The sequence below is a fragment of the Pelodiscus sinensis genome, chromosome 19 (assembly GCF_049634645.1).
Source record: "Pelodiscus sinensis isolate JC-2024 chromosome 19, ASM4963464v1, whole genome shotgun sequence".
Taxonomy (NCBI): domain Eukaryota; kingdom Metazoa; phylum Chordata; order Testudines; family Trionychidae; genus Pelodiscus; species Pelodiscus sinensis.
The window spans coordinates 10,593,987-10,609,343 of record NC_134729.1 but is presented as its reverse complement, the minus strand read 5'-3'; the positions used below and the strand labels follow the sequence as shown (position 1 = coordinate 10,609,343).

At 49.7% G+C, this 15,357-nt stretch overlaps 1 protein-coding gene across 2 annotated transcripts in view; it reads left to right on the top strand.

Moving 5' to 3' along the window:
- Window positions 1-2,423: 2,423 nt before the first annotated feature.
- The window catches only part of GIPC1 (GIPC PDZ domain containing family member 1), a 28,501-nt gene continuing 15,567 nt past the window's right edge, over window positions 2,424-15,357 (top strand). Inside the window, exons 1-3 of one of the 2 annotated variants that reach the window (XM_075902250.1) lie at window positions 2,424-2,574; window positions 11,282-11,612; window positions 11,945-12,130. In XM_075902250.1, coding sequence (XP_075758365.1) covers window positions 11,331-11,612; window positions 11,945-12,130 — 468 coding nt within the window. In that variant the 5' untranslated portion in view covers window positions 2,424-2,574; window positions 11,282-11,330. Of the gene's footprint in view, window positions 2,575-9,140; window positions 9,315-11,281; window positions 11,613-11,944; window positions 12,131-15,357 lie in introns of those variants that run through there. The other variant, XM_075902251.1, reaches the window with a different exon arrangement.

Below are 15,357 nucleotides of genomic sequence, written 5' to 3'. Positions count from 1 at the left end.
AAATTTCTCTCCGATTCCTGTTTGCAATAGACAATATGCTGTGTCTCTTACCTAAAAAGTTCTCTATTCTTTCTTTTCCAGTGCTGTATCTCAGCTAGCAGTTTCTTCCTTGTTTTTGTCAAGAGCAGCTGCTTGTATTAATTTCTCTGTGGGTTTTACTTCCACTTTGCTTCCTTGCTCTGTAATCATGTCTTCTTCACTGGGTACTCAATGATACTACCTCATGCTAGTTCTGGTCCTCCTGTTTGGTTGTGAGCAGAGTAGTTGCTCATGTTTCCTTCTACCATGTGGTTACATCTACCGGATGTAGACTAGACTGACCTCTTGTGTCAGCAAGTTCCTTATATAGAAGTGACTGACATTACATTAATGGATGTCTCACAGAGCAGAAGCTCTGCAGGATAGATATCTACTGTGTGACATCCATTAATAAGTTTGAGAATTTGCTGTAGCACAGCAATTATTACCTCATATTTATGTGTATAGCTGGGAAATGAAAGCTTACTCCCGTCAGGGTAACAAATCGGGGAGAGACTGGGAAGTTAGGGGCAGCAGTTTTTAGATCTAGTTCACACCACACCAGGGCACAGTTTCTGTGTGAGACTGCTACATGAAATCTGATGTCCTTATCCCATGTTCCACGCTTCTATATAACTGTTAAGGATGTTCCTCAAGCTTAGTCAATCAAAACCCTGTATTGAGCCAGGTTTCTTGCGCCTACCTCCTTCTGTCTTCATGAGTGGAAACTTTACACAATGAAATTGTACAAATCCAACTCCTGTCAGACTCCACTTTTCTTATACAGGTAAATGTTTCGTGCTGTATATTCAAGGGGGATTCTGGTATAGGGTTGTTGGATGAAGGATCAGAAAGCAGATGTAATTTGCTGCTGTCTAGCTCACCCAAAGCATTTCATGATCATTCTGACCCTTGAAAATTCTGTTAAGGCGCACATGCAGCTACCAGGCCTGCATACCCATGAAACTACCTGAACCAGCACACGATGCACTCAGTATCATAAAGGGTATTGCAGTGGATTGCACCTGTATTATAATTAGTGGCTGTGATGTGGTCTTCAGGCCCCCAGCAACTTCCTAGCTCAGCCAGCGGATGATACAATTTGCTTGCTGCATAAAGGCCAATTGAGATAGGGTCCCACTAGGTTAGGCTCTGTGCAAACAGTAGATATCCTGCAGAGTTTCTGCTCTAAATAAAACAAAATCAGAGTGGATGGAGGAAGAAATACAATAAGCAAAGTGAACTATGTGAGACCAGCAAATACCAGTTCCATTAACAGTTTTTCTTTTGGATGGGTTTAGCCAGGAGCAGGTCAGCTGAATGGGAAAGGAAGCAAGAGTGGGGGCAGCAGAGAAGAGGTGTAGGTGTGAAGTAAAGCTAAGATGAAGAAACGGGGATGGAAAGTAATGTTGGAACTAGGGATGTATTATCCTGTTTAATCAGTTAAAGGGGGCCCCTCCCCACCATGGTTGGGCTGGAGTGCCACAGGCAGGAGTTGCTGGCTCCCAGCCTAAGCAAAGCTACAGCTCCTGGTCCTGCATGGGGCTGCTAGCTTTCAGCGGCTGTAGGCGGAGCCGGCAGGTCTGAAGCAGCCCTCCGCTTGAGGAGGCTGCTCCCGGGTACCAATTAACCATTACCCACTCAAGCAGAGAATCTGCTAAAAGCTAAACATCATTAAAGGTTCACCTTAAAAAGCACCTGTTAGTTACAAGTACTCACGGGAAGCTCAGAAATGCAATACTAAACGTCTCAACCTTGAATAACTGTCCCATCTGTTTCTCACGTCAGCTGGAATTGGTACTGGATACCGATTTGAGAGAATGTCAAATGCATGCCTCCCTTCATTGCTTTTAAAAACGGAAGTTGAGCCAATAACAATATTCGTTCATTCACCTCGTCTCTCAATAAGGAACCAACGAGAAGGTATTGATCCGCGTACCAGGCCGCTGGGTCTGCATCATTTGTAGCCTTTCCTCTACAGCCCTGTTTTAGGCAGGGGGAGGGGGAGGATGGGTAATGCACCTGGTCTAGGTACTCTACCAACTCTTCCACCTACCAGTTTCTGATTGGCTATTTTCTATGTTCTTGCTTGTGATTGGCCAGGAAAAGCTGCCGAGGCAGAATTGGTTGGTAGGTGTTTCCTGTAGCCAACGTCAACAATGACAATTCCTGGGGGTCCCCCCTCCTTCTTCAATAGTATCTTGCAACTCCACCTCTGAATGGTAGCTCCCACTCTCGCTCCTTTTCGGGCTCCGCGCTCTCCTGGGATGGTATCTGCCTGCTCCTCCCCCATATTCGTACACTCTCTTAGATTGGACGCTTCCATTGCGCCCCGAAGGGGGAGAGGAAATGGAGGGGATGGATCCAGAATGTGACCGCCCAGTTCACCGCCCTGCCCAGCTTGGATTGGCCAAAGGGTGCGCGAGGTGTGCTGTGATTGGATGGCGGGCGCGGAGCCTCTCCCGCCCGGAGCCCTCCCTCCCGTCCCCGAGCGACAGGCCCCAGCTGTGCCCGGCCGGAGTTTGGCGGAACTAGCCCTGCGGGGAGGCGGACGGGGTGAGTCGGCGGGAGGTGCCCAAGGGCGGATCCGAGGGGGGGTGGGAGCAGCTCGTGGGAGCCTGGCAGTGGGGGGGAGGGGGACTGTTCTGGGGGGGGATAGGAGCAGAGGGGGGATGGGCGTGGGGGGAGGTGCCCTCGGCTGCGGGGAGGGGAGCAGAGGGTCAGAAGGGGGGATCAGTTCCGGGGGGGGACAGCTGGCTGGGGGGGAGGGGTTGTTCACCCCTAAGTTGGGCAGGAGCCCCCCAGAAGAGGATGCTGTGGCAGGGATGGGATTCCAGCTGGAGTGTGTGGAGGGGGGGTCAGGCTCTGCGCAGGATGTGATTGATGTGCCCTTGACGGGGTGTGTATGGTGCATTGGCACAGAAGGATGGCCTGTGCGGGTTGTGCCTCAGAGGGCCTTGAGGAGTGGAGGCTCATGGTACCTGAGGGATTAACTGAAGGCTATAAAGTGGGGGAACTGGGAATTGTACCCACGAAATCCTGGATCTCAGGTCCCTCCTGTAATCACCCTAGAAAGCTCCCTCCTTTATGCAAATGCATCTGCAAGCTTGTGTAGGATAAACGGCATGATTGAGGTGCTGCCCCTGTGTCCAAGTACCGCCTTACAGTTAAAGCAGGTTACATTCCCAGTGCCATTATTAATTCCCTCTGTGACCAAGAAGTCTTGTTTATACTAGGGACATAAGCGACTAGTCGACTACCCAATTAGCCTAGGCTTACTGGATAGTTGACTCACTAGTCACTTCCCCCTCCTCTTGCTGCCTCTGTATCAGAAGCAGCAAAGGGAGGGGGAGCATGAGACAGTGCTGGGGGGAGCTAGTTTAAAAGCCGATTTTCCCCCCTCCCCCGAGCACTAGCTCCGCAGGGGGCAGGGGAGGCAGAGGTGCAGCAGGGCAAACAGCACGAGTGGGGTACTGAAGCAGTCTCCACTCGCACCAGGTCCCGACTGCTGTGCCTCTGCCTTTTAAATGTAGTAAGAGCCTTGGAGCAGCTCTGTCTACCATTAAAAGGCAGAGGTGCAACGGGGATAGCAAGCACTACACTCTCCCCTTATCAGCTACTTGATTAGCTGATTAATCAAAATTAGCATCCCTACTTTGTACTCCACTTAGCTATCTGGAAAGTAAGACCCACCTGCCTCATGGGGGTAAACAAAGATTAGTTGATGTATATTGGAAGCACTTTAAGTTTTGCCACTCAAAAGTCCTAAAATAGAAATGGGCAGCATGGAATCTCCAAATGCATATGCAGAAGAAGGGGCAGCATCCTGTAAGTTGGCTTGGGTTTGGTTTGGGGTTTTTCTGCCTATATGAAAGATCAAAAAGGTTTTAACTTAAGTTTAACATGAATTCACCAAGGGCAAGTCATACTTGACAAACTTGACTGCCTTCTGTGTCCAAGTAACTGGCTCTGTAGGTATGGAGAAGGTGGTGGACGTGATATGCCTTAACTTTAGCAAAACTTTTGATCCAGTCTTCCACGGTATTCTTGCCCGCAAGTTAAAGAAGTATGGCTTGGATAAATGGACTGTAAGGTGGATAGAAAGCTGGCTAGATTGTCGAGCTGTTGATTACTACCCGTTGAGCCCAATATCTGTTTGGTGGTTGGTATGAAGCAAAGTGCCCAAAGTCCTTGGGTTGATTTTGTTCAACTTTTTTATTAATGACCTGGATAAGGGGATGGATTGCCGTAAGCTAGGGGGAGAGGTAGATACATTGGAGGGTAGGAATGGGGTCCAGAGTGATCTAGACAAATTGGAGGATTGGGCCAAAAAATCTAATGAGGTTCATCAAGGACAAGTGCAGAGTTCTGTACTTCGGAAGGAAGAATCCCAAGCACTGTTACAGGCTGGGGACCAACTGGCTAATAGGGATGTTAAAATGCATTTATCTTTGTAAACATTTGTTACCACTGAATTTTTCATGTTTACATATGAGGGGGGAGGTGGCTCCCTCAGAGCTGCCCCCCTCAGAGGCAGCAGTGTGGGGCATGGGGAACAGCTAGGAGTCAGTGCTTGCGAGGAGCCAGCAGGGCTCAGGAAGGGACAGGCAGCTCTGTGGGAGTTGGTGTTCATGGGGAGCCAGCTTAAAAGCTGACTCCCTGTGAGCACCAGCTTCTGCCTGTCCCCGCTTTCAGTGTTGCTGCCGCTGTTTACAACAGCGGTTCCCAAACGTTTCCAGATGGGGACCCATTTTGACAATTCAGGAAGACTTGGTGACCCAAGGCAATTCAAAAATGGGGGGAGGAGGGAGGGCAGAGTCACCTGGGGAGACACTTGGTGACCCTTTTGAAATGTAATGGGGACCCATAGATTGGGAAACCCTGGTTTACACTATCCTATCTTTACTAGCTAAGCAGCAGTTCTGCAGAAAAGGATCAGGGGATTACAGTGGATGAGAAACTGGATATGAGTCAACAGTGCGCCCTTGTAGCCAAGAAGGATAACAGCATATTGGGGTGCGTTAGGAGGAGCATTGCTAGCAGATCTAGAGAAGTGATTATTCCCCTTTATTCGGCACCGAATACAGAAAGGGTGCGGATGCATTGGAGAAAGTCCAGTGGAGAGCAGTGAAAATTATTGGGGAGCTAAATCACATGACACTTGAGGAGAGGCTGAGGGATTTGGGCTTATTTAGTTTACAGAAGAGAAGAGCGAGGAGGGATTTGATAGCAATCTTCAACTGGATGGAGAGAGGCTGTTCTCAGTGGTGACATGACAGAACAAGGAGCAATGGTCTCAAACTGCAGCGGGGGAGGTCTAGGTTGGATATTAGAAAAAACTACAGGCAGTCCCCGGGTTACGTACAAGATAGGGACTGTAGGTTTGTTCTTAAGTTGAACTTGTATGTAAGTCGGAACTGGTACATATTGTAGGGGAAACTCTAGCCAAACATTTCTCCAGAGCTCAGTTCTATTCTCCCACACCTCACTTCCCTCAGACCTTTATTCTCAAGCTGAGGTGTCTGCTGAGAAAAGCTGCTCCGTGTCTCCCTGGTCTGCTGCGGGGGGGCGCTAGCTTCGCATCTCCCTGGTCTGCTGGGGGGAAGCAGCTAGTGCGGGGTTGCCTCACCCCGTTTGTAAGTAGGGATCCGATGTAAGTCAGATCCATGTAACCCGGGGACTGCCTGTATTTCATTAGGAGAGTGGTGAAGCCCTGGGATGGGTTACCTAAGGAGGTGGTGGAATCTCCATCCCTAGAGATTTTTAAGTCCTGACAAAGCCCTGGCTGGGATGATTTGGTTGGGATTAGTTGTCCTTTAAGCAGGGGGGTGGACTCGATGACTACTGAGGTATCTTCCAACCCTAGGATTCTACAATTCAAAGTTTGCTGTGCAAAATCAACTAGAAATTCTCCTTTGTTGCTTGTCTATTTAGTATCTTTTAGCCTATTCCTCTCCTTTCCCTTTTCCCATCTAATAAAGGCAGATGGTAAGGGTTTTGCAGGAGTTGTCTCTGGCACATTAACAGGAATTATTGTTTCCCTTTTAGATGTTTGTTTCCCCTCTAAGTGTGACATGGGGCATGAGGGCAACACAGTGAACACACACATGTGCTACAAAGCAAATGAGATAATCAGTCCCCATGTTGATCATGCCTCAAATGAGGTCAACACACTCTGCTGCCAGGGAGTTGGGGAGACGCAGAGGAGCTTCTCAGCTGTGTGTGGTAAATGGCTCAAATTATCCCCCAAATTCAATCCTGCTCCATTGGCCTTCAGGCTCCCAGGGAATGGTGGGGAATGCTTGGGGCAGGTTTGCTCCCTGAGAGCAGCAGGTGCTGCTCCTTCCCTCTCTCTGCCTGCTCATGTTCTAATCCCTTGTCAGCCCCGATGGGGATTAGCTTTCTTTCACTTCAACAAGAAGGCATTAGGGACTGCTGGTGTTTGCAGCACTTTCAGTTTAGCCTTGGGGAAAAGAGGCTAGTAAAAGTTTGAGATGCATGACTGAACTGCCCAGTTGCTGATTTCTTCTCTGGCCATAAACAAACTTGTATTTCACTCTGCCCTTCAAATCCCAGAATTTTCAGGTTGTGCTAAATGAACCTCACTTGAGAAGCATCACTCTCCACATTTCAAAGGGGGAAACTGAGGCACCTCTTGGGGGATGTACGTTAAAGGAAAGTGACTTGCCCAGCATCTTAGCCTGCTAGGGTGGAAATGAAAATCTGAACTGAGAGCTCCTCAGTCCCATGTTTATGCTTTAGCCACTAGATCAGTCATGATATTGACGCATGCCCACATGGAAAAAAATGTCTACTTTTACTGGGCAATTTGAGAAACCTTGTTTTTTTTTGTTGGTTTTTTTTTCTATTCCCATCAGGCTGGCCCCCCAGCTCTGTCTCCACAGTGAGGGTCACAAGTTCCTGGGGCAGGAGAGATATGCCACTTTAATGGGCACTGCCATTTGTTATCTCTTTCCACTTGACAGCCTCTGGCCCCAGACCCAGCTGCTGAGGAAAGCCCCTCCCCTCACCCCCAAGCATTTCCAGCCATCTTGATTCATTTGAATTGTGAATGATTTTTGTAACCACTTGGCCCTAAAGTTCCAAATACTCCCTAGTAATTCTGTGTTGACTTGGCAAATAGTTGTGCACTCTAGAAGGGGGTAGCTTCACCCTCTGCTGAACATGCAGCCCCCTCTGCTGTGGAGCACAATAACTGAAGCTGCTCACTCTATCTGCACACCACCCAACAAATGTCTATATCCCGTCTTTATGGTATTAGCATTTCAAATACGGTTCAGGAGATCTGCAAACAGAGCTCTAGTTCCTCCCTAAAAGCAAAGGCAGGACTATGAATTGCTGTACCAGGAAGTTGTGGAGTACATATGGAGCTGCACTGCAACTATGGGTAGGTCTTAGACAAATAAGTGATCTGCCAGTTCTGGCAGGTGCAGAAGTTAAGTGTAAAGAAGTAGCAGCCCCAAACTGATTGATGTGTGCAATACTCTGAAGTTAAAACTTTAAATTAGGGAGTCTGTCTGGCCACTTGGGTCCTGTAAGAACTTGGCCTCCCGTGGTTTATTAGGGCTGTCAAGAAATTTAAAAATTTAATCGCAATTAATCGTGTGTGCCTCCCCTTTGAAATGCTGTGGTGGCGTTTCAACGGGGCAGTGCTGCATGGAGCCCGGAATCAGCTGGAGTCCCCAGCTGACCCCAGGCTCCATGCAGCGCTGCCCCTTGGAAGCGCCACAGTGGTATTTCCAAAAGGTGGCATTTCCAAGGGGCAGCACGTTAGGAGCCTGGGAACAGCTGGGGACTCCGGCTGATCCCCCTGGCTCCATGCAGCACTGCCCCTTTGAAGTGCTGTTTTGGCACTTTAAAGGAGCAGTGCATTCGGAGCTTGGGATCAGCTCCCCAGCTCAGCGTTGCCAAGCCCCTTTGCAGTGCTGCTCTGGTGCTTCAAAGGGGCTTTGCAACAGCGGAGCCAGGGATCAGCTGGAGTCCCCGGCTGATCCCAAGCTCCTAATGTGCTGCCCCTTGGAAACACCAGAGCGGCACTTCAAAGGGGCAGCGCAGCATTAACGCTGGCAATTAACACGTTAAAAAAATTCATGCGTTAGTCCTGTCCTGCGTTAATCACAGGCGTTAACGCAGGTCAATTGACAGCCCTAGTTGTTCTGTTTGCTGCTCTCTAGAACAGTATGAATGAGTTATGATAGGCCTAGCCATAGTAAGACGTGTTCAGTGCTGAGTATGAATCTCTGGAAGCAGGTCTCCGCTAGATCTCCAGATACTAAGGATATTAATGTCTAACCTTTTCTAGTAAGCCTGACCCTGAATGGTAAGGGCTGGAGTGCCTCTTGCCCCGCCCTCTTTTTAATCGATTAACTCAGGGGTGGCCAACCCATTAAACAAAGAGACCCGAAACAGTGGCAGAAAAAATGCGAAGAGACTCACCAGAATTGTTGAGCCAAAAAAAAATGCTTCCCCTTTAAAAACCACAGGTTAGGCTTTTTGGTCACATCAGGCTCCTGCCGGCCAATACCATCTTGCTGCGCCGGACCGCTCCCCTGTAGCCGAGATACCGAAATGTGTGTGGCTCCAAATGACTGTTTAGCACCAGGAAGTGAAGAGCCGTGTCCCATGAAACTGCCACTTAAAATGGGCAGAGGGACAGGGTGAGTTCTGGCCTCCTGTGAATGGTAGATGCAGTGAGACAGGAAGCAGGGAGCTAGAGGTGACACTAGTCAGCATAGGGAAGAAGAGGGTGGGGGAAAGACAGATATGGGCACAGAACAGGGTGTAAGGAGAATCCAGAGTGAGCTGGGCAGCTAGGGTGAGAACACAGATGTGGAGAAATTCTGCAGCCTGAGCTGAAGCCGCTCTTGGGGAGCGCTGCGAGGAGCATGTGGGTCTGTGCTGGATGCGGGGGGGTGGTTCTGGAGGTGCCTTTCTGCCCTGGGTGGTGCTGGGGCTCCATTGACTGAGCCGGTTCCCACTGTGGAGTAGTTACTGACGAGGCTTGGCTGAGTTCCTCTGCCATTACACCCTCTGAGAAACGCCCTGTAGCCGGTTTCTCTGCTCTGAATCAGCCTGCCAGGGTGCGCTCCACCCTCATTCCAGAACAGAGACGTCTGAGGCTCCCGGGCTGGAAGGACTCCCGCCGAGGCTGCCCCTTCCTCCTCCGTATCCTTGCTTCAAGGGTCAAGGCATTCCTAGGCGGCAGCGCCGGGATCCTCGGTCCTGCCGAGCCCCTCTGGAGTCCGCTCCCCTGGGAGTGCGTTTGGAGCGTGAGGGTCAGTATGCGTGTTCTGCTGTGGTAGCAAGGAGAGTTCTATGGGCCTGGCTGGGATTTTCCTTTGTCTGAGCCACACTAGGGCTGGCATTTCCCTGTGGCTGGCGCGCTCCGCAGTCCTGTGTCGGAGTCTCGGCTCCCCAGCAAGGCCTGTGGGTTTACTTTGTTTCCAGGTGGCAAGCCCGGTGGGGGTTTCCTGCCTCCCCAGCAGCTTCGCAGGCTTAGCTGTTCCTCTCAAGCATACCACAATGAAATACCAGCACACGCAGATGATGCTGCATCATAGGATATGAGGGAGTCTGCTTTTTGGGAGTCTCAATACTGTCTATGAAGCAATAACCTGTCCTCTAGAACAGGGCCGAATTCATAGCTCCATTTACACGTGGAGAAATGTTCCTGGGTGTAGCTAAAGTTTTAGGGCAAGAAACGTCTGGTATTTTGTCTTGAACTAGGACTGCTGGATTCTATATTTCCAGCTTGTCCTCTGACTTTAGGCAGATCTCTTCCGAACTGTAATATGGAGATGGGCATATTACTGATCTGTCTTTGCAAAGGGGTTTAACATACGGATGCTGTGTTATTACAGTGCAGCGTGGCTTTATATATTTAAAGAACAAGTGTATGATCTTGTAATTGCAGGTTGTATTGCAATGCACAGTTACAAATGGACAGGGTTATGGTGACACAGACAACCTTAACTTTGGTCTTGGGCTTTCTGAAGTCCTGGCTGTGTTTCCTTAATGTATTTTTTCCTATGGAATAAACAGAGAAGTACCCCCTTCCCCTTGGGGGAGGACTCAGGGGTTGTACTTCTTATTCGCTCCCCTCCCCCTCCGGCTTCACCCGCAGTAGCAGTCCTGTGAAGCGCCCAGTGCCACTGGAGGGCATTGGTATCCAAAATGCTACTTCCCCTGCATTGACTAGTGGAGGGGAGGTGCAGGGCCACTGTTGAGCCCTGAAATCACTGGGTGTTTCCTCATTAGAGAGTTTTGTACTGAATGTATTTTCCAAGCAGGCTAGAAATGCCCATGGCTGTTTCTCTCTCCATCGTTTAGAGCTGGGCATGGGGGTCTGGCAGGCGCTGCCACTTGACTGCTGGCTCCCAGCAGCAGAGTATAGGACTTAGGGAAGGCAGACAAGGGCAGGGAGCTTCCAAAGCTGTCACTCATCTTTTTTTATATTATTCTGGTCAGTTTTCAAGGTGACTAAAGCTGAGCAGGTGAATCTGAATTAAGCCTGGTTGTTCCGGCTCCCTGGTCTGGGGCTGATTCCCTAGAAGAGGGATGCTGCAGGTCCCCTTCCCCAGTGGGGATGTAGTAGTGGAGTCGATTAACTAATACACAAAAGCTTATAGGTTAATGCTGTAGATGACACGCATCCCCTCCCCCCGCCAGTACATTTATTAGCAGGCTGGCCAGCAGCCCGGGTCAGTTCTGGCTTGTGCCGGGTGCAGGATCTACCCCCGCTGCAGCTCTGCATTGAAAGTGTATTGAGAGCCTGGTGGACAGGCAACCGGGCTCAGTTCCGGCTCGTGCCGGTTTGTCCCCCTGCACTGCTGCCTCTGTATCAGAGGCAAGAGCGCAGGGCGACAGGCAGCCAGTTCATGAGGGGAGCTGCTTTTTAAACTGGCTCCCCTCGTGGACCAGCTCCCACCTGGCACCCCATGCTGCTATCTCAGATACAGAGGCAGCGGGCGGGTGTCTGGGGGCTTCTCAGGAGTCGGACTGGAGTGCACAGGCTGCCGGCCCCAGCCGCAGGGACTATAGAACAGTCGACCACCCGATAAGAATTCCTGAGGTTAACGGACTATTCGGTTGACCGATATTTGACATCCCTGTTCCCCAGCCCCGCTCCCACTGCCCTGAGGCTGGGTTGGAGCTGGTACCCTAGAGGGGGAGAGCCCATGTCCCATTCTGACACCCCAGTACCACTCGGGGTTTGTAGCTGATTCCCCTTGGTCTCCTGCAGGTCCCTCCTGGTGGTGACCGATACTCTGCTGTCTGGCCACTCCTCCCTCATGCCACTCGGGCTAGGCCGCCGGAAGAAGGCCCCTCCGCTGGTGGAGAATGAGGAGGCGGAGCCTATTCGTGGGAGCTTGGGTGGGATGGAGGTGGGCAGTGGTGGCAGCGTGGCTTCCCTGCAGCCTGGCCTGCCGCCGCCGCCTGCCAGCCTCCGCCCTCGACTGGTGTTCCACACTCAGCTGGCCCACGGCAGCCCCACTGGCAGGATCGAGGGCTTCACCAATGTCAAGGAGCTGTACAGCAAAATCGCAGAGGCTTTCAAGATCCCGCCCGCTGAGGTAGGTGCTGTCTGGGCTGCCGGGTGGGGAATCCCCTGCTTTTTGGCTAGGAACTGCCAGGAGGGGGGTGGAGGGGACTCTGTGGATTGACTTCTCTGGCCTTGTGGACCATCGCCCTGTGTGGGGTTGTGCCGCACCCTTGGCTTTTTGCAGGTCAATGAGTCTGGGCTGTGTGCCCCTGAGGGCTGCACCCAAGTGGGCTGAACCCGGAAGGGGCTGGTGCTTGAATGCAGACGTAACCTTGGGGGTCTGAGGCCCTCCAGCTTTTCCCACTCAGCGTCTCCGCTGGTGGTCCCAGGGTCCCTCACGCTGTATCTCTTCCCACCTCCTAGGTGATGTTCTGCACTTTAAACACCCACAAAGTGGACATGGACAAGCTGCTGGGTGGCCAGATCGGTCTGGAGGACTTCATCTTTGCCCACACGAAGGGCCAGAGGAAGGAGGTGGAGGTCTTCAAGTCCGAGGAGGCCCTGGGCCTGACCATCACGGACAATGGAGCCGGCTACGCGTTTATTAAGGTAGATGACTGAGCTCCGCTAACAGCATCCCAGTGCCCAGGAGGCCCTGCCACTGGCTGGTTGGGCTGTGGGTGGGGAGCACAGTCTGAGACCAGAGAGACTCTTTCCAGATACACACTGTACTAACTTGCCTTGTTCCTTCCCATCTGTCCATTCCCAGAGAACTGCAGCGTGAGCCCCCTGGCACCCACCATGCTATCGGTCTCCCTAGGGGAGAGTAGAGAAACCCCAGCAGTGACCTTGATCCCATGGAGCTCCCAGACCCTGGGTGTCTCTGAGCCATGCAAACAGTCATACTGGATCAAACCACTGGTCCATCTAGTGCTGGCTTCCAGCTGTGGCCAGTGCCAGATGCTTCAGAGGGAACAAATAGAACAGGGCAATTTCAAGTGATCCATCCTGTTGTCCAGCCCCCACGGCTGGCCGTCAGAGGTTTAGGGACACGCAGAGAATGCAGTTGCATCCCTGACATCTTGGCTAATAGCCGTAGATGGGCCTATTCTCCATGAACTTACCTAGTTCTCTCTTTTTTTTAAATCTTCTATAGTTTTGGCCTTCACAGCATCTCTCGACAATGAGTTCCACAGGTTGTCTGTGTGTTAAACCTGCTGCCTATTAATTTCATTAGGTGACATCCAGCTCTTGTATTATGAGAAGGGGTAAATGACATTTCCCTATTCACTTTCTCCACATCATTCATGATTTCATAGACCTCTAATATCCTCCCTTAATTGTCTCTCTTCTGAACAGTCCTAGTCTTTTTAATCTCTTGTCATATGGAAGCTGTTCTATCCCTGTAATAATTTTTGCTGCTGTTTTTCTGTGCCTTTTCCAATTTTAATATATCTTCTTTGAGACGGTTGACCAGAGCTGTACCCAGTATTCAAAGTGTGGGCGTTCTGTAGATTTATATAGTTGCATTATGACATTTCCTGTCTTATTTCCTGTCCCTTTTCCAATAGCTCCTAACATTCTTTTTAGCTTTTTTAACTGCTGCTGTACATTGAGCAGATGGTTTTCAGAGAACTATGCCAAGACCTCTTGCCACAATGATGCCAAGACCTCTTTCGTGTGCAGTAACAGCTAATTTAGACCCCATCATTTTGTCTGTATAGTTGGAATTATGTTTTGAAATGTGCATTACTTTGCATTTGTCAATGTTAAATTTCGTCTGCCTTTTTTTTGCCCGAGTTTTGTGAGATCTCTTTGCAGTGAACTTTGTACTTACAAAAACACTTACGATAGTGATCATCTGCAAATTTTGCCACCTCACTGTTCAGTCCTTTTTCTAGATCATTTGGCTATGTTGTACAGTTCAGATCCTTGGGGAACTCTGTGTATCTCTCTCCATTGTCAACAATTACCATTTATTCCTATCCTTTGTTTCCTGTCTTTTAACCAGTTACTGATCCATGAGAGCATTTTCCCTCTTACCTTATGACTACTTACTGTCCTTAAGAGCCTTTGGTACAGACTTTGTCAAAGAAAAGGCCTCCTGTACTATATCAACTAGTTCACTGTGGTCCATATGTTTATTGACCCCCTCAAGACATGCTAATAGATTGGTGAGTCATGAATTTCCTTTACAGAAGTTGTGTTGACTCTTCTCTCTCCCCCCCCCCCCCCCCCCGGTATCTTGTTCATCTACATGTCTGGTCATTTTTTTAATTACTCTGTTTTCAACTGGTTTGCCTGGCAGTAAAGTCAGGCTTACTGGTCTGTAATTGCCAGGATCGTCACTGGAGCTTTTTAAAAAAATAGTCATTGTATCTGGTCCAAAGGCTGATTTAAGTGTCTGATTACATATTACAGTTAGTTCTACCACTTCATATTTGAGTTCCATTAGAATTCCTCAAGTTTCCAGTTGGTTGTTTGGCAGCCTTCCTGCTTCTGATGTACAGGCAGTCCCCGGGTTACATGGATCCGACTTACATCGGATCCCTACTTACAAACGGGGTGAGGCAACCCCGCACTAGCTGCTTCCCCCCAGCAGACCAGGGAGACGCGAAGCTAGCGCCCCCCCCCCCCCCCCCCCCCCCCCCGCCCAGCAGACCAGGGAGACGCGGAGCAGCTTTTCTCAGCAGACACCTCAGCTTGAGAATAAAGGACTGAGGGAAGTGAGGTGTGGGAGAATAAAACTGAGCTCTGGAGAAATGTTTGGCTAGAGTTTCCCCTACAATATGTACCAGTTCCGACTTACATACAAGTTCAACTTAAGAACAAACCTACAGTCCCTATCTTGTACGTAACCCGGGGACTGCCTGTACTTAAAACAATGGTTGCTGTTGCTTTTTTGTCATTTTGCTAGTTGCTCTTCAAATTCATTTTTGGCCTGCCTAATTCTACTTTTACACTTGACCTAGTAAAGTTTTGCTTTTGTTTTTTTTGGTAACATTTAATTTCCAGTTTTTTAATTTTTTTAAATTTTTTAAAATGTTTAATTTTTTAAAAATTCCAGTTCCTACTTGAGGTTGCCCTGGGCCTTTCTCCTGCCTTGCCGCTTTCTCACATGCTCTGTGTGCCACATGGTTTTTCCAGGTGCTAGGAGCTGCAGTGGTTCCCTCAGAGGTGTAGGGTGAAGAAAGCCCTTTGTGCTCCCCCAGCAAAGTGATAGGGACACCCCTGATCAGACCCTAAACCCCCAAATAGATGAGAGGCCCGAACTAATGGATCTGAGTGAAGAACAAAGCCATGCCAACAGAGTAGGGTTGTGCTATTAGAGCACAAATCCTTCTTTGCAATCTTACAAAAGAGCCACTGTTGCCGTGGTGCTGTTGCTAATTCTCAGCTAATGCCGTTCCATAAGAAGCACCGATTCTGGAGTCTAAATCACTGTGCAGCTGCAATGTTCCACCCTATCCGTGGATGGGGATGAATTGAGAGTGTTTATACATGAGTCAAGTGCGCAAAGATCCTTCAGAGTGACAGATACAAGGGAGCCTCATTAATTCCCCAAGAGGGATCACCAGTGATGACTGAATCAAGACATGAGATGCGTAGGCTCTACAGCAACTTCAGTGGGTAAATCCAGAGGGGCTGTCAGTCATCATGCTCCTAATGCATGATCTTGTCTCTTGGTACCATTATGTTAGTGGGAGGCCTCGGATTTCTAGGCCCTCGTGAAAAGATTTGGGATTCCTAGATTCCAGCACCAGAAGAGATTGATGTGATCCAGTCTGTCCTCCTGCATAACATGGGCCAGAGAACTGCCCTGAAATAATCCCCAG